Source organism: Hippopotamus amphibius, chromosome 4, assembly GCF_030028045.1.
Source record: "Hippopotamus amphibius kiboko isolate mHipAmp2 chromosome 4, mHipAmp2.hap2, whole genome shotgun sequence".
Taxonomy (NCBI): Eukaryota; Metazoa; Chordata; class Mammalia; order Artiodactyla; family Hippopotamidae; genus Hippopotamus; species Hippopotamus amphibius.
In genome coordinates this window covers 3,178,858-3,197,565 of record NC_080189.1, presented here as the reverse complement: position 1 = coordinate 3,197,565, position 18,708 = coordinate 3,178,858, and the positions used below count along the sequence as shown (strand labels likewise).

Below are 18,708 nucleotides of genomic sequence, written 5' to 3'. Positions count from 1 at the left end.
GAATGAGACGTTTTATTTAATAACACAAGCTCCTGAAATTGATTCAATGGAAGAAAAAGGTGTAAGTTACAGCTGGAGGATAATATTACAGCATCTTAAATGCTTGTTTACTACCATTTTTCTTTGTTTTTTCTTTCAGGGATCCTCAAAGTCTAGATCCACCAGAAGTTAGCAACGCAAAACTTCAGTATGCAGGATGGGGCCCCAAGGGTCAACAGCTGGTAAGCACGTCGCTTTCAGTGAGCAAGTTTCCGTGTTGGTGAAGTTTCCATTTTATAGGCTGAATATATCTCACTGGACTCAGAATCTGTGTTTGTGTGAATTAAGTTTTGAAAAAGTACCCCAGAACATCTGCATATGGCCATTTCTTTTGCTAGAGAACTGTCTTGAAATTGGGAGAGCCTGTGCCTTGGTTCTGGTACCTGGTTTCCTTAAAGCAGTCCCTGACTGGAGCTGTGTGTGTATCGACTGTAGACTTAATGTGAATCTGAGATACACCTCATCAGAGGACCGCAGATGGGAACGGTCAGAACTGTGGAGTCATGAAAGGTTCTTTTGCTTTGCTCTTGGAACTGTGGCTCTTTTCTTTGGAGGGTTTTATGAGAAAAGTAGATTTTCTGGCAGTTGTAGAGTGGGGCTCCCTGCAAGTAGCATCCGCAGAATCCCCCACAGCTAGCATGGCCCTCTCTGCTTTACCCCAAACATCTTCATAGATTCCCGCTCAAATTGGCAAAAACAAAGATGTTTCAAGAAGCTGAATGGCCAGGACGGTGTAGTGAAAAGGGCTCTGAACAGCTGGTTAAAAGACAAGGGTTCTAACCCTGGGTGTTCACAAACTAGCTGCCAGCTGCCATCGGCTGGCCCAGCTTCTAGTGAAAGATCTGGATGCGGTGACCTCGCAGGTTCGTCCCAGCTCTAACATTACGTGTGTCTAAAGCCAGATGATGTCCGTCGGTTCCCTTCAGAAGGTTGTGTCACCCTTTGCATAAAGTGCCTGCAGTTTGAAGATCAGGTGACACAGTGGCTGATCTTGTCACCATTTTCTTCTACATCTTTAAGAGGATCAATAAAGCTGCATTTTAAAAACTCTTTTTGTAAAAAAGTGCAGAAAATGATCATTTTTTAAATCTTGGGGTGAGTTTCTATTGGATAGGCTGCCTGCTGTCTTAGGAATTAAAATAGTCTTACTTTCCCCAATAGTACAATTATTTTTTTCTTGATTACATATTAATTCCGTTGCCTCAATTTGATTTGAAGAAGCAGGAGAATAGCAGCCACAGGCTCTTTTAGCTGTTACCCAGGAGTTCCTGGTGCTGCACACTTAATGGTCAGAGGTTTCAAAAGGCACACTTAACGGATCTAAACCAGTGACAGGAGGCAGGAGGGTGCCACGAGCTGACTCGGCAGAAAGACACCAGTCCGTCAACTCATTCACAACCAGGAGAGAGAGAAAAGTCATCATTGCCCAAAAGCGCTAACTCTTACACAAGGAAAAACCACAATTCCACTGGAGATTGTAGAAAACCTAAGTATTTGACCCATGTGACTTACCTCTGGTAGTTAGCTGCCTCTGAAAATCGGTGATGGAAAACATTTTTTGGAAGAAAATCTTTCCCATATCCATCAAATCATTCCGTAAATGTGATGCTGCACCTCTGTAGAGGGCTCTCCCCGTTCTCCTTGGTCCTTGGGGGCCCATGGCATCGCTCGGGAGAGGGCATGGGGAATGGGCACCTTACTGAGTGGTCATTGTCCAGCCTTTTTATAGTCATCTGGAAAAGGACATCAAGACTTGGGCACTGTCAGGGTGTCTTTCCACCAGCCCAGTGATTGTCACTAAACCTGCAGATGCACGTGGGCCTGTGGGAGAGGCTGGACGCTGCAGAGGTCGTACCCCCTAGCCCTGCCTTCTGGAAAGGGTTTGCAATTTAAGGAAAAAGTAACCCACAGCTGTAAAAGGAGGAGGTGTATATTGCGTGCACACACACAGACACACGTTTCAGGATTCTGTCTAGAATGAGGGGCAGCTGGGGCTCTGGGCTGATCACTCTCTGGGCAGCTTACTCATCAGCCAGCCCTCTCCTGCCTGAAACCACTGCTGCCTCCTGGACAATGGACTTCACACTCATGCCAGGCTTCCCAGTGGACAGGGCTGGATTAAGTGATGACAGAAGTTATTATATTTTAAAGAATAACCAGCAGCAAACCTAGGTGTCAACTTCTCTGAGAAAGTTCCCCCGGCCCCCTTGCCCACACGGCCGGGTAGCCTCTCCAGGCACCCACGTGTCGTCCCACAAACGCCTAAAGCACACGATTTCCTGCCCACACGTCTCTCCGCGAGGAGGTGGCCTTTGGTCTAAGCCACGAGTGCTTTCATCTGTGTATTCTGAGTGTCTAGCTCAACACCTGGCGCTCAGGAAGTATTTGTTGAGGTCGAAAGTGAATGTGTGAACGCACGGGTTAGTAATTAGTTGGTATAGTCTTCTGGGCCTCAACCATAAGCATAAAATAATTGGATGGAGGCAAATAGCCAGAATCTATGTGTGAGTTTACGATGTTACTCGTGGTGAGGGAAGTTCACCTTTCTTTCTGCCTCAAGGAAATAAAGGTTCAGTTAAGTAGTCATTACTGATGTTTGGGCTTAGTACGAGAAGTACTCATGTGCTCATGGAATTTGTGAGGTCTTAAACTTCTTTAACTTTGCTATTTTAATTTTCATTAGACTCTTGTACTGAGTCTAGTAGGCATTACAGCTTATCAGTGAGAAAATATCCTATAGGTTGGAGCAGGAGTCAGCAAACTTTTCCTGTAAGGGGCCAGGTAGTAAATGTTTTAGGGGATCAAACGCCCTCTTGACCATCCTCACCTGGGGAGGCCTGACTCCGGGGACCAGCAGCCCTTTGACGGGTACTCCCAGCAGGCGCTCTTGCCAAAGAAAATTCAAACCCACAAGCAGACCTTGCAAACACTAACAAATCTCTCATTGCCATTTTATTTTAAAAAGTAAATATTGCTCCCCAAAGGAAATCGACTCTAATTATAATGAGTCAGACTGAGATAAGTAATTCTCCTTCGGGAACCAAGAACACAGCTGCAGTTAAAGTTCACCAAAGAGCTTTCCCTTCACCCCCTCCTCGTGGGGAAAGATGTCAGCATCTTCCCCATAAACCGCAGAGAGATGACACCGGAGGGGCTTAAAGGCATTTCTCCAGCACCTCTACATGGCCTCCGACTAGTGGCTCCTGCCTTTTACAGTAGATTTTCTGAGACCTTCGATCACATCGTAGGTCATGAACACTGCCTGACTGGCCCCTGCACCGTTAGAGACAAGGGACAGCCTTGACCTTGGGGAGGCCTCCATCCTGCCGGGACGGTGCTTCGGAAATGGTGCTGCTCTGTGGTCCTTGTTGTTCATGAGGGATAACCAGGTTGTTTCCGGAATTTAGCCTTATCTACCGAAAGCCTAGAGATAGGAAAATGGTTGTGGCTGGATTAAATGGGATTAAGTGAGAAAATATCTGTAAAACATTGAACTGACGCCTCCCCCTTTGCTTCCCCTTCCCACCATTCTTCATATAGTCACTATACGTAGCGCTTTACACTAAAACATAAACTATATCAAAATTTCTCTCCATACTGTGTCTTTCTCCATGTATCCTCTGCAGATGAATCTCTGCCTAGACTGAGAACATAGCTCTGAGTTCTTTTCTTTGATCTTTTCATGAAGCCCTGCCCCCAGTGCATGTTTGTCTATTTATGTGAGGTTTTGTCTCTGCTGACCTAGAATGTGATTAAATTATCCTTTCATTTCCTTGTATGTCATCTCTGCTAGAGACATTGAGTAGAAACACACAAACGCTGAGGGCAGCTGCAGTGGCGTTCTTTGTGCTTACGGCTGATGGCATGCTTGGAGGTCAGGCCTCTTCAGGGCACCTTAGTGGGCTAACACGCGAGTGTAGGGAAATTGGTGAATTTGTTGCATAGTATTGTTTTCTTTTAGAAGCAAGTGATGTGGGAACTTCTGCAAACACGACTGCACAGCGTTAGACAACACTAAGAATTCGAGGCTGGAGTCTGCAGGTCCACTCGGTGGGTCAGAGACAAAGAGACTGGGTCTCTCTTTGCTTGGCCTGCTCCCATGTTGGGGACAAATGAACAGCTTTGAAAGGGGTGTTGAATAAGCCAGTCGGGAAGTCTTGAGAATTATGAAGTGAGGAGCAAGCAGAGGGGCTGGCAAGGGGACCTGCGGCGGGGAGGGGGCGCGGAGCTGATGCTGTCCTTGGGGAGCAGATGGCGTGGGAATGTCACGGCCCAATGGAAGAAGACTACAGGAGGCTCACAGCTCTGCATCCCTGCTCAGAAGAAGAAGCCGTCGTACCCCTCGTCTCCCAGGGCGTGAGGCTGTGGTACGGATGACAGTGAGCTATGCTCTGTCTCCCTGGAGACCAGAGAACAAAGTGAAGCGTGTTTACCAAAGAGGGGATTCACCTTGACTTCACAATGACATGGCTTGTTAGACCCTAAGATACTTTTCCAGGGAAACTCACAGATAGAATAACTTATCCAGGAGAGTCAAGGAGTCTTTGTTGAACAGAGTTGCCTTTTTTCATAAACAGTTCAGGTTTCCCCTCTCCTGACAAGGTCTCAGGGCAGGGGGACTGGACTCCCAACCATTCACCCGTACCCCCTAGAACTCCCGGGGGGTGACAGATGTGGCCCGTCAGCTGCCTAGATGTGCAGGACCCGGTAGGCCAGCCCTTGTGTGTACACACAGTTTGGACATTTGTTTGCCAGCTCATCTGTTTACTGGACACTCCCTGTGTCCCGGGCCCTCTGCCAGCCCCTGGAGCTGCAGGAGAGGCGTGATTCTCTTCCCACTGACTTCCGCTGCTGATGGAAGTGCCTCTGTCACCTCGGTCAACAGCTCTGGGCAGCTGCGATTGCTTCGTGTTGCGCGGTCACCCTCAGTTATGTTCCTCACCCCATCTCTGCCCACTCCGCCCAGACTTAGTGTCCTGTCCACAGCGGGAGCTGCAGGAGATGGGTAGCTGCCCAAGCCTCTTGGACCCTCCAATCTGGATAAAATGGTTCTGCTGGAACAAAGCCCTCTCAGGTCTCTCCCCACTCAGCCAAGACCCTGAAGTCCAGGCCTTCTCCCGGGAGTGAACTCAGCCACCTGCTGTCCTGCTGAATCTCTGCAGCCCTGCACGTCCATCAGGCTTTCCTTCCCACGTCCCAGCAGCCTTTCCTCATGAAAGGCTTTACACCTGTGTTCTCCGAGTTACCTTTGCATTGTCCTGGGCCATCGTGGACCCTAGTGATGGTTACACGTTTTAGGACTGGGATGTAACAGCTGTGACTCTAAAGGACTGAGTTCGTTCTAAGGAAACTAAGCTTCAAAAATTGACTTCTTAGGAGTTGTTTTGTCTCTGCTGTTTTCCCGCCTACTTAACAACACCATTTTATCAAAGGAGGTTATTTTTCTTTCTAACATGTCAACAGCAAAAAAAAAAAAAAACAAAGAAAGCAAGGTCTTACTTTGCCTGTTCCCTGGGACTGGATCACACTTCCTCCTCCCAGGACTGCGTCTTGACACATTTCTATGAGTCAGTGAAGGATTCAGGATCATGCGAGCTGAAGGTTTTTGCACTTACACTGGGGCACTTCATAGTATTTGAGTTCCCGCTTTAAAGAAAATGAATTTTTGTTTTTATTTTTTTTCTCTAAATACAACCTTTATTATGATCCTTAAATTTTTGAAGTATTTTCATTTTCACTCCCTTCCAGACCATTTGTAATTTCAGATTTGATTTCTTTTTGATCTAAGATCTTTTATTAATTATTATTTCAGTCTATTTAAAAATCACTTATTCCTAACTTTATTATATGTTAATCATAGAGCATGCCTTATACAGTTTCTTTAGCCAAGTATGTAATTAATTCTTATAAACATTCTATGGATATATACACACAATGTATTTTTCCATTTAAAAGTTATAAAATTGTATTATTCAGTTCCTTTTTGTACGTCCTCATTTATGGTCTAAGACGACTGTCTAATTCTGAAGTAAGCAGATTAAAGGGTACCAGTATATTTGTGTTTTAATTAAATTTTAATTGCCTTCCTATGCAGTTTTCCTTTACATTCATGCTGTGTATTTTGGTGCATGAAGGCCTATGATAGGCATATGCTATTCTAATGTTTTTAACCTAAATTCATTATCTGATTTATTTTTTATTTGAAAATAAATTTTTAAAAATAGCTTATTAACGTTGTAAAAATTCATGCTGCCAAAATGTCAGTAATTCAATATAAGATACTAGACGAAGAGGGTGTTCTTGAAAACACTTAGTCACATGGAATAAAGGGCAGAGAGAGTAGACTCGAGGAGTGGAGTGCATTTGCTTCCTGCCCCTCTCAGGTGTGGGCACCTGCAGAGAGCTTGGCAGCTGTAGGGAAGACCCTCAGCTCTCAGGGTGACAGCAAAGTGCAGATAGAAGGGCCCAGTGGGTGTGGCTCACCCTGCAACACTGAGCTCAAAGGATGGGCAGATGTAGTCAGAACACCTGCCACTACACTGGGAGCCCAGGAACCAACCCAGATTTGAACCTAGAAGCCCTGAGCTAGCATGACAACCACCTCATGCATCTCAGAATCTGAAGGCCCTCATCTTAAGCCTTCAAAGGAGAAGGAAATGTTATTTAGTTTGTTCTGATTTCAGGGACCATCAATCACAAAAATGTTGAAGTCTAGGGTCACATTCAGATCTTGCTTCTGGCACATGCTATAGGCATGATCTGGATTAAGATACTTAACCTCTCAAAGCCTCAGTTCCCTCCTCTGTAAAATGGGGATAATGTGTATCTTGTAGGGGTCACCGTATGAATTAAGTTAATCTGTTTAAAGTGCGTGGCATCTTTCATAACCTTGTATGAAGAAAGTGCTCGTTGAGTGATGGCGTTTCATTGTTGCTGTTGCTATTAGGGTTATTACTTGGCTTAATCAAAATGTAGGGAATGAGAAAAAATGTGAATTTCATCAGATAAGAGTCTGGTGTGTGTAGGAAGGTGAGTGGGGCTGCGTTTGATAGAGCAGGGAGATGCCAGTTATAACGGAGGGTCCAGGTGGGCGACTAAGGGCTATCTCCTCCCCGACTCGTAGGGGGAGGGATGCTGTTCACAAGACACACCATCAGCTCCTACCCCTCTAAGCCTTTGGCTCCACGTAGGTTTTCAAGCATCTGTCTCTTTAGAAAAGACCATTATCAGGTGACAGTTCCCCTGCTCTGCTGCCACCCCTGGAGGAACCGGGAGAGTACATTCCTTATAAGCAGCGGGGCAGTAGATGCCCAAAATGTATTCATCTTCTAACTGGAAGCTTGTCCCCTTTGACCAGCATCTCCCCACCCTTCCCCCAACCCCATCCTCTGGTCCCTGGTGACCACCATTCTACTCTCGGTTTCCATGAGTTCAGATTTTTTTTAGATTCCACATATGAGTGAGATCATACAGTGTCTTTCTGTCTGCCTTATGGAATGCTAATTAAGTGACTGGATGAAGGTGTTCGCTAATGCTGTGGTGGTAATCGTTTTACAATAGAGAAGTGTGTCGATGTGCTGTACACCTTAAACATACACAATGTTATGTGGCAGTTATATCTCACTAAAGCGGAAGGCGGTGGGGGGGGCGGGATCTAAAAAAAACTTTTAAAAAGGCCTGTGGGACCTCCTGCCTCCTTCTCCCTCCTGTAAACCAGAGCCCCCAGCCCTGGGACCTCCAGCTGGCCGGCTCTTCTCCATCCTTACTGGCAACCACAGGGAACTGAGCAGAAATGCTTGAGCTGCCTCCAGGTCACAGCCCCACAAGGGCATTACTGCTCACTCAGTTCTGAAAACAAAGGGGGCAGGGAGCATTTCATTGACGTTGACAAGTCCAACGAGGGGAGAAAGATTGATCTTTCCAGCAAGAGGAGATTATTTAATGAAATGTCATAGACATGGAGAGGACCAGAGTGAAGTGACATCCCATTAATAACTTATAAAAGCCTCTAATCAGTTTGGGTTAATTTGGTATTCATTGTAAAAACATTCATCATGGGCACTGAAGTCCATGACAGTAGCCAAGAAATTAATTCACGGGGATAGAAATCGCCTTATGTGTCCTCAAATAATGGATGGAGCCGGTTTCGTGAGTGATTTACTAGCTCTACCAAGGGTACCCTTCAAATTTAATGCAATATGTTATCACTTCATGGCTCTGTGGGACTCGATCACTTTACTATTCACTGGCACTCAGGTAAATAAACTGAGTTTTCAGCAATTCACCTGAATGGATGGAGCAGTACAGCAGAGCTACCCGATGATCATGGTCAAAGACTAGGACGATTAGGAAGTGGTTGCCGGGGCTTTTCCCTTTGACCAGCAGGTTCTCTGAAGATACAGCGGTTTCAAAATACAAAGGCAACTTCATCATTAGGGGACTATAGAGGAATTTGAGGAAAGCCGTGAAGTTAGTAAATTATGAGTCGGTGCAGGTGTTTTAAAATTCTGCCATGCTGCATGGATATGGGCAGCATAAGGGGAAATTCATTCTCAAAACTGTGAAAAGATGTAGTAAGAGTCATAAAGACGTTCCTGCACGTTAGCACAGAAACCCCTTTTAAAGAGATGCCAAAAGCTATATAAACAAATTCATAATGCTACGAATGTCTTTAAAACTTTTATTACAGATAATAATTTTTTTTCTCTTTTTTTTAAAATTATTTTTTTGGGGGTACACCAAGTTCAATCGTCTGTTTTTATACACATATCCCCGTATTCCCTCCCTTCCTTGACTCTCCCCTCCTCGAGTCCCCCCCACCCTCCCCGTCCCAGTCCTCTAGGGCATCTTCCATCCTCGAGTTGGACTCCCTTTGTTATACAACAACTTCCCACTGACTATCTATTTTACAGTTGGTAGTATATATATGTCTGTGCTACTCTCTCGCTCAGATAATAATTTTAAATGCTGGAAATACCCTGAGTGTTTATAGGAGAGCAGTTTGGTGAAGTATGGTACATTGACAGGATGCACTGTTATACAACCATCAAAAAATAGTAAGTAGACTGTATAGGAACACGGGAAATATTCCATCTACTAAATAAGATTAGGACTAAAAATAAGCTATTTGGTATATATTTGCATATGGGGAAGGATAACTCTTTGGGCCTGGCCAGACTGTGGGCATTCTACCCACTTCTAAAAGTTTCTCAGATAAGCAACATTATGTATTCATTAAAAATTGAAAAGAAAAGGTATCGTCAAGCACAAGGTTTAGGAATTCCACCCAATTAGACATGTGTTCCAGCCGAGGGGAGGGTCAAGTGTGGCGGTTTTGCAAACTGGTCCTCGGGATGAGGTGCCTTCAGTCCTGCTGGTTCAAAGCACCGTGCATGTGCCCTTCCTCCTGGGCTCAGCTGCAAACCCTTAGGAGAGATATTCCAGAATTTACTTGTAAGCCAAAGCTATTAAGAAAAAGGTGGATTTGGGGTTGAAAACCCGGCCTGACCTAGTTGTGCACGTAGGTGTGTGAAGATAAACCATAGTCCCTTCCTCATCACAGCTTCCCTAATGCAATTGTGATGGGAGCAGTGTATTATTTTTTATAAAAAATCTAATTTCGAAGGGTGTCCACATCAGCCTTGGGAATATTAGGTTAGAGAATTTTGGGATAATCTATCAAATAGAATTTAAAAGCAGGACCAGAGTCCTACGTTAAGAAAGAGTACATTTAATGATAGATTCCTTAGATAATGTAACAAGGCAGTTATAAATTAAGATAACCTTTTTAGACATTAGGATGTGGGAGTGGAGGCCACAGTTACATTTGCAGCCATGGACAAACCCATCATTTCCCATTATGTGCAGAACAAGCTCTGGACACTCAGGGATTTTTTCCAGTAGCCTCAGGGGTGATCTACACTATTTGTGCTGCTAAGAATTCTCTTTAGTGCCTGTAATGGACTTTTACAGGCTATTTTGTGGATTTCTCCCATTTGGGTGGAGGGAACACCTCTTTATCATAATTCCTAAAATGTTTCACAATTGGAAAATATCAAAGTAATGGCTCCATCTCTTTGTCTCCATAAAATAACTGTGACACTTTCTTTCTCTAAACTGTTGTAATATTGTCAGCCCCACTGATTGTGGCAATTAATCACCTTCCTCGTTTTATTATTCAAGTATTTCACTTTTGAATAACTTTATTTCCCAGACCAAACGTAAGCTGTTCAAGGACAAAGAATGTTTTTCATTACATTTTGATCTTCCCCAGCCCAAGGCTTCATCGAGCAGAGCCCGGGTTCTCAGCAAGTACCTGGTAAATGAATGGTGTCCAGAAGGGAAAGTGCACTTAAGTGTCAGAATTATGGACTCAAGATCCAAAATTCATGGAAATTGGAAACACTTAATGTTACAAATTAAAAATTTTAAGATTTAGCAACTTGCCTGGTGCTTCAGACCATGAGCAACACATGGAAAGAATTCTGGATTTTTGAGTCAGACTTTTTTTTTTTTCTTTTCTTAAAATGTTTGTTACACTATGAAAGATCTCAAAACAAAGATGTGAATTTTCACTATTAAAACTTGTCAAGAAGGACAGGCTGGACTGAGTGTCTTGACCAAAGGGTTGGAACTCTGTGGTTTTCCCCAGGAATTGCAGAGTACAAAAGCACCCCCTTCTTGTCCCACTAAGACGCAGGTGATTTCGTTCTGTTTGCTGTCAGAAGGGACAGTCAGACCTCACTGATGTTTGTCCTCAGTCGTCCTCAGGTTATTGCGTCTGGGTTGGTGAACAACACGGAGACATCCAGGACACTGGACAGAAAACATTTAGCTCACATGAAACAAGATGCTTCCAAGAATTTTAGCGACATCTCAGTCAATTATGTGGGAATGATTCTTCCTGCCTTTTCTTCAAAACAGACCTCCCAGCACTCCTCCTTTGTAACATCGTGTCAGCCCTTACTGATTATTAGAAATCAGTTCACATTCTGGAAAGTCACAGTACTTCACTTTTTTAAAGAACCTTTCTCGATACCAGTGTCTTCTTTCTGCCCTTTGATGTGGCTGTTCCCACAATCCATGAGGTTTCATTTTACTCCTCTGACTCCTGGGGAAGGAGGGCGTCTCCTTATGTTAGAACAAAGATGCAAGTGAGCATAAAGAATCCATGAGTCAGTTTAAAAAACAGACCTAGTTTTAGGTGTTTTACACTGTGTTCATTTTATGTGTATCATGGCTGAAATTTAGTTCAGTTCAGCTATTTCCACTTATAAAGGATAATTAGCAGATATGTGAATTGATTTTTCTATTTGTTCTTCAGTTTGGAAACCTAATCATTTGTCTGACTCCATTTATCTTTTTGAGTTAGAGTTTTCATCTTTTCCAGGTATATGGCCAGGGTTAGGATTGCTGGATCATGGGGCAACTCTGTTTTTAGTTTTTGAAGGAACCTCCATATTGTTTTCCATAGTGGCTGCGCCAATTTGCATTCCCACCAACAGTGTAGAACCGAAGAGGGTTCCCTTTACTTCACACCCTCTCCAGCATTTATTGTTTGTAGACTTTTTAACGATGGCCATTCTGACCTGTGTGAGGAGGTACCTCAGTGTAGTTTTGATTTGCATTTCTCTAATGATTAGTGATGTTGAGCATCTTTTCATGTGCCTGTTGGCCATCCGTATGTCTTCTTTGGAGAAATGCCTATTTAGGGCTTCTGTCCATTTCTTGACTGGGTTGTTTGGTTTTTTGTTATTGAGTTGTATAAGCTGTTTGTGTATTTTGGAAATTAAACCCTTGTCGGTTGCATCATTTGCATATATTTTCTCCCAGTCCATAGGTTGTCTTTTCATTTTGTTTATGGTTTCCTTTGCTGTGCAAAAGCTTATGTTTGATTAGGTTCCATTTATTTTTGCTAATTAAAGCATATTGTTTACCCAAGGTGAAAATCAGTTACCTTTTCTGATATTTAAGCATAAACCCAAGGCACATCATATTTTTCCTGTATTTTCACCTGTTGTAACTGGCCTTCCATCTTAGGCCATAACTTGTGACATACCTCCCTTAAATCTTAACCTTTGCAGCCTCCAAATGAGTTATAATTACCCATAACATGACATTCAAGCTCAGGCTCAGTGAAATTCCGGATTTAAAAAATATATAATTTATTTCATTAAACTAATTTATTTGCTCCATGGCCATACAAGCTCGTATTTTCTAAATTCACTGAGAAATGTGAATGTTTAATGGAATTTGAGTCATTGAAATATGCTCTGAAGTTGCTGCTCTCTATTTCCTATGAATCTAATCACTTCAGGACAAGATTTATGGTGGACTTGCATAGTGAATTCTGTCTTTTAAATTTCCTGTTATTGCATTACAAGATTAATTGACTCCAAAATCTTCCCATGAAAAGGCACAGAATAATAGAAGTGTAAATTCGTCAGCCAGTGGAAGAGTAAACTGTCTATTCTAGGCTGCTGAAACTTAACGGAACCTCGCTGTAGCGCATCTCATTGTTCTGCAGCGCATCTCATTGTTCTGCAGCCTCAGCCATCTCCCCACATCCCTGTTGAATCATATCTGAACGGTAAATCAGTGTCGTAACAAGGCAGCCTGTCAAGCAGCTGGTAGGCCTGCTTTTCACCTCCTGTGGCATAAGGAAATGTGCCAGAGTTTTTGTAATTTCCCAGTGAGGCGGCAGAGTATGTAAATCCTTTCTCCCAACAACTCTAAAATGTTATTGGCCAAGGGTTCAACAGCCTGGTACACATTTAGTGCAAACAAAGAGTTATGGTGTTAGATGATTGTTTGAACTAGCGGTTCTTAGCTATGCTTTGAGGTTTATAAGGACCAGTGCCTCGGCTCCACACCCAGGGATTCTGATGTGTTTGGACCAGGTGGGGCTTGGGCATCGCTAAATACTAAAGCTTCCAGGAGCTTCTCTCGTGCAGCCAAATTTCAGCATTACAGGTTCAGATGCCAGCAGGCAGGGTGGGGATTGCAAGGTCTCATTAAAAACTCTGAACCCTTGTGGACACCATTCTGACGTCATGAAAAAAAACAAAGAATCTGTGAGATTGCGTTTTTAATCACCAGGCTTCTAGCGGAGGAGTGTGTTGCACATAAAATCTCCAGTCATTGGAACATTCCCAGTGAAACCTTTGCATCCCGATGTCAGTGGTCCCTCGTCAGGTCACAAGCACATCCAGGCAGGTGCTGACCACACTGCAGGTTACCTTGGTCCCAGCCAATCAATTCAACTCAAAGCTAAGATCAGCATGTTGCAGAAGTATTGTGTTTTCTTTTTCTTCTAACCCTAGGTGAGGAGCCATTGCTCACATTGATAGATGTTTTATGAAGTGTTAATTTTTTGTGATTTTATCCAATCAAATCTAGAAAGAATGAAGTCTACTAAAAAGACAGCAGTAACTAACAGAAGTACTGGGTTTCAGACAGCAGTTGTCACTACATGGTTACTTGGGTTGGGACAGAGTAACTAATAATAAAGCAGCCCTCTGTGTCGGGCTTCCAGGGCACCAGTCGCCAAGATAGGCATTTCACATATGTTGTCTTTTTTGTTCACCATATCTCCACTTAGCAGTGAGAAAATTAAAGTTCAGAAAACGTAAGGTATTTGTCCAAGATCATGTATTAGTGATGGTATCAGAACGGAAAGCCAAGCCCTGCTTTTTTTCTCTGCACCAAACTGCACATCTGGGCTCAGTGTCTTCAGCTGAAAAGCCAGAATGACTTATCTTGAGACCAGATGAGTTCATGTCTGTGAAAAGTCTTTGGAAATCCCTTAAATGCCCTGCAAATGCAAAATGTTATAATTGCTGCGAATGATGAAGTTTGTATTCAAGGCCACCTGTATGAACCGTTTTGGCAATATCAAGAAACTGTCTCCTGATACAGCTCTGGTGTAATTAATCTAACACCCTTATCTTTCTCCCTACTCGCCTCCTAAAAGGAAATGAAACATTGACCTAACAGTGATATTTCCATCTGAAATCTCTGCAGCTTCCACGAATGAGCTGTCAGGGCCCCAGAGCAGGCACTAAACCCCAGCTGGAATGAAATGTTCCTCCTGTAAGAGGCGGATCACTCCAGCGGGACATATTCACGCTTGAGTGATGCTTGGAGCCTTTTTAGAGAGTTAAGCAAAGAAAACTCTGTGTCCCCTTCCCAGTGGGCACCTAAACATTGTTTTAGTTTTCTGTCTTTAACTATTTTGTGTTTCAGATGCATTTTTATATCTTAATGAAATACTTTGTAAAGACAAAGAATACATATGAAGTGTGAAGAGTAATAAAGTTAAGACTCTCACAGCCCCTGCTCTGTGTGCCACGTGGGACATGGTCTCACTCCCCTCCCCCACCTGATAACCAGACTGAGTTTTCTTTATGCTTCCCTGCTGTTTTTCAAAAAGTTTTACCACATACTGATGAATCCCTGGACAATATATCAGGTATGGTTTTAACTTTCAGTGGCTATTGCCATACCTTGTATGTACTTCTGTTCCTTGATTTCCGCACTAACTCGGGGATATTTGTGGATACCTGTGATACAGGTGGCTGTAATTGAACCTTTTTCAATGCTAGTTGGTCATCCACTGTACAGATAGGTCTCAACAAGGTTATCCAGTCCCCTGCCCATGGATATGCAGGTCATTTCTAGTTAGTTTAAAATTTTTTTAGTGTTGTTAAGTACATGTTGCTCGCTTCCTGGTACACAGGTGCTGAAGTTTTTGTGAGTTCTAATTTGCATACAGTTGATTACTAATGAGGTTGAACATTTTTTGCAGGTATATTTATCATTTATAGTACATCTTTTGTAAAATGCTCATTTGTGCCTTATCTATTTTTCTTTTGGGTAGTGTGTCCCTTTCTTACTGATATGTACGATTTCTTTATATAGTCTTTTTTTACAAAATTAATAGCAAAAATCTGTTGCATTTCTTTTTTTATTGAAGTATAGCTGATTTGTAATGTTGTGTTAGTTTCAGGTATACAACAAAGTGATTCAATTATACATATATATATTCTTTTTTTTTTAATTTTATTTATTTATTATTTTGGGGGGGGTACACCAAGTTCAATCATCTGTTTTTATACACATATCCCCATATTCCCTCCCTCCCTTGACTCCCCCCCACCCTCCCTCGAGTCCCCCCCACCCTCCCCGTCCCAGTCCTCTAAGGCATCTTCCATCCTCGAGTTGAACTCCCTTTGTTATACAACAACTTCCCCCTGGCTATCTACTTTACAGTTGGTAGTATACACATATATATTCTTTTTCAGATTCTTTTCTATTTTGGTTTATCACAGGATATTGAATATAGTTCCCTATGTTATAAGGGTCCTTGTGCTTATATATTCTGAATTCTAATTATTTACCCATTTTATTATTGCCAGTATTTTCTTATGTTTCATAGCTTCTCTTTTCAGTCTCATTTTTATTTATTTTTTTGGATAGGAAAAGATGTTAGTTTCAGTGAAATCAAATTTATTCATTTATGGTTTGCATTTTTTATGTCTTTTTAAAGAGATTTTTCCTACCCTGAGAACATATCCTCCTATGTATCTTCTAACATTTTTGTAATTTCATCTTTCAAAGTAGGCCTTTAATCCACCTAAAATTGACTTTGGAGTCAGGTATGAAGCAGACACAATTGTTTTTCCATAGGAATAATCATTGTCCCAGAACCACTTATTGAAAGAAATCTCCCTTTCCTTACTGATCGTCAGGGCTTCCTCTACTATTTGTCAGCTTTCCTGTACGTATAGGTTTGGTTTCAAACTCTCTACTATGTCCCACTCTTCTTTTGTTTATTGATGTGACAGAACCACATATTCTTAATTACCATCGCTTTATAACAGGTGTGACATCATATCGGTTAACAGTAGGTGTTTTATCTATTGTGCTAGATGTACATGTTGCTCTTGAGGCGTGTCTTGGCTGTCTCAGATACTGTGTGTGCGTGTGTGTGCGCACGTGCGTGTGTGTGTTCTTTTAAAAACACTTTTGGGATATTAGTTGGAGCTGCATTAAATTTACACACCAGTTATGGGAGGGCTTATAAACTTCAGCTATTGAACTTTCCAATACATGGTATAGTTGCCAATTTATTTACTTTTTCAGAAAATGTCTTTCACTAAAAGTCAATTTTCTCTGTAAATTTCTTGCAAATATTTGGCTTAAATTTATTCCTAGGTATTGGAATATTTTTGGAACTATTGCCTGTATTACATTTTTTAAAATATAATTTTTCTAATTTATATATGCTGGTGAATAGAATTGCAGGTGACTTTTTATATTGATTTCATATCCCTCAGCCTTGCTAAAGTCACTTAATTCCAAAAATTTATGTGTGGTTTCTTTGGATTAAAGATTTAGGCAATCCTGTCTTCTCCAAATGGTGACAAATTTATTTCTTCCTTTTGCATCCTGCTCTGTCTGCTTCCTTTTTCTGTCTTGCTGTGCTGTCTGAGGCCACCAGTACCAAGTGGTATAAAATGTAATTGTGGGAATCTGATCCCTGTCTTATTTCTGATCATAAAGGAAATGCCGCCAAGTTTTCACCGTTTAGTGTGAAGTTGCTGCAGGCGTTATTTGGTAGATGCCCTCAACCAATTTAAGGAAGGTCATTTCGGTCTCTGGTTTGCTCTGGGGTTTTGTTTGTTTCTTCGTTTTGTTTCTGTTGTTGCTGTTGTGGGGTTTGCCTTCTATTATTTGTTACCTTGAATGGATTTTGAATTTTGAAATGTGTTTTATGCATCTATTGAGATGATCCATGTGGCTTTTCTCCTTTAATCTGTCAGTGTAATATTGTATTGATCAATATTAAATCAGCCTTACATTACTAGGATAAATCCAATTAGAGAAATCCAGCTTTCTTATATACATACATATATTGCTGGGTTTTCAAACTCATCTTTTCTTTACAATTTTTGCATCAATGTTCATGAGTAAAATTGATTCCTAATATGGTAAATACATTATTGAATTAGACTCAAATCACTTTATTAAAATGATACTTAGGTACAAACGGAAAGCTTAGTATAAACTTACGTAATTTATACAGCCAAATATCATTTCCCAGTTAACTTCAACAAATCTACAAAATCAGCGGGTTTAAAAGGAGCAATGACAGTTTACAGTGCTGGTGATTATAGCAGTGACGGTTCCTGACTTTTTCACACCTGTATTACCCTGTGCCGTGTTGTGGGTCAATTTCCCATGACTTTTCTTTGTGTGACCTGCTGAGAAACCTTCTTTGGAACAACAGAGTGTGATATTATCGTTGCTTTGCTCAGCAGAGATACATTATTTACACGTCAAACTCACTTTTATTCTTTTCTCACCGGCTCAGCGACTCAGGTAGTGTCACTTGGCACCAATGTGAACGTAAAGTCAGGAATGAAAAGTAAATGCTAGGACTTGGTTGATGTTCATCTGGGAGGTCTAGAATTTGTCGTATTCATTTCATTTCGATTCTCATCAAAACTTAAAACTCTTTTAAAAGCATCTGTGGGCTCAGACTCCAGGTTATTGTCACCGAGTTGACATCCACCCAGAAGGAACCATCAGTGAGATTCCTTAGGCTGCTTTCCATTGGGAACAGCACAGATGATACACATAGTCACAGAGCCTCTGCGAACAGTGAGCAGTGTTGTAGATACATCCTTGTGCCTGGGGGACTCCTCCAAGACCTGACACGGAGACACCGCAGCTTTTCACACTGACTTTCAGTAATTTCTCCATCAGGAACTGCGAAGAAAAGTGAGCTGTGTCCATGGACCCACAGTGCTTTCTGTTTTTCCACATACGTGTAGCTGTCTCAACCTAAGGGAAGAGGAGAAATGGTCCCACCAGCTGGGGCTAGTTCCCTCCAACTGGGTCTCTCCCCATCCCGAGGCACCAGAAGGGGCTGATTTCCTCCCCATCAGCCTCTGCACGTACCCTACAGACAGGCCAGTGGTTATCTCCCCTTTACAGCTGCCTTTATTCTCATTTTTAACCTGACCTGCAGTAAGTGAAAATGTTCAGGACAGAAAAGAAACCCTGGTTTCATTTGCTCTGATCTCTTTTTCTTGATGATAATGTCCATAAGCCCCATTCATTCAGCAGTGTTTGAGCACCTTCTATATGCCAGGCAACCCATGGCCTTGAGGACCACCAGCTGCTATGTGCTCCCCAATGGTGCCAGCATCCTGTTTATACCAAATAGATAAAAGCAAGGCTGGTAAAGCCAGGAACATGTTTCAGAGTTTTGCTTCATGATACGCCATCTTAGTTGGGCAGAAACGACCTGTGAGAAGTAACTCTAACGTGCTTTAGTGCAACCCAGTCTCCTAAGGTCGTTTTCTCCGCACCCCCCGGGTGGGATTCCTTAACTTCATGGGACAAAGCGGTGAGCATTTGGTGGGTGGTCTGGGACAGGATTGTAGGTGCCGTGTGGAGAGCGCTAAGGAAGATTGAAGTACATAGTAAGGAAATTATTCCTTTTTCAATTCTCCTGCAAACTTTGGCTCATAGACTAGGAGAAAGTCTTTGATGGCCCCTAATACCTGCTCATCTCCCTTTGTAACAAAGAGAGCTAAGCGTCAGGCCCAGATCTTTAAGTAGACCAGACAGAATTAGAAATTATGTTTTGTTTTGTTGGTA

At 42.4% G+C, this 18,708-nt stretch overlaps 1 protein-coding gene across 1 annotated transcript in view; it reads left to right on the top strand.

Moving 5' to 3' along the window:
- The window catches only part of DPP6 (dipeptidyl peptidase like 6), a 717,707-nt gene that overhangs the window by 547,211 nt on the left and 151,788 nt on the right, over window positions 1–18,708 (top strand). Inside the window, exon 7 of the mRNA XM_057731732.1 lies at window positions 140–221. Within this exon, the coding sequence (XP_057587715.1) occupies window positions 140–221 (82 nt within the window). The remainder of the gene's footprint in view (window positions 1–139; window positions 222–18,708) is intronic.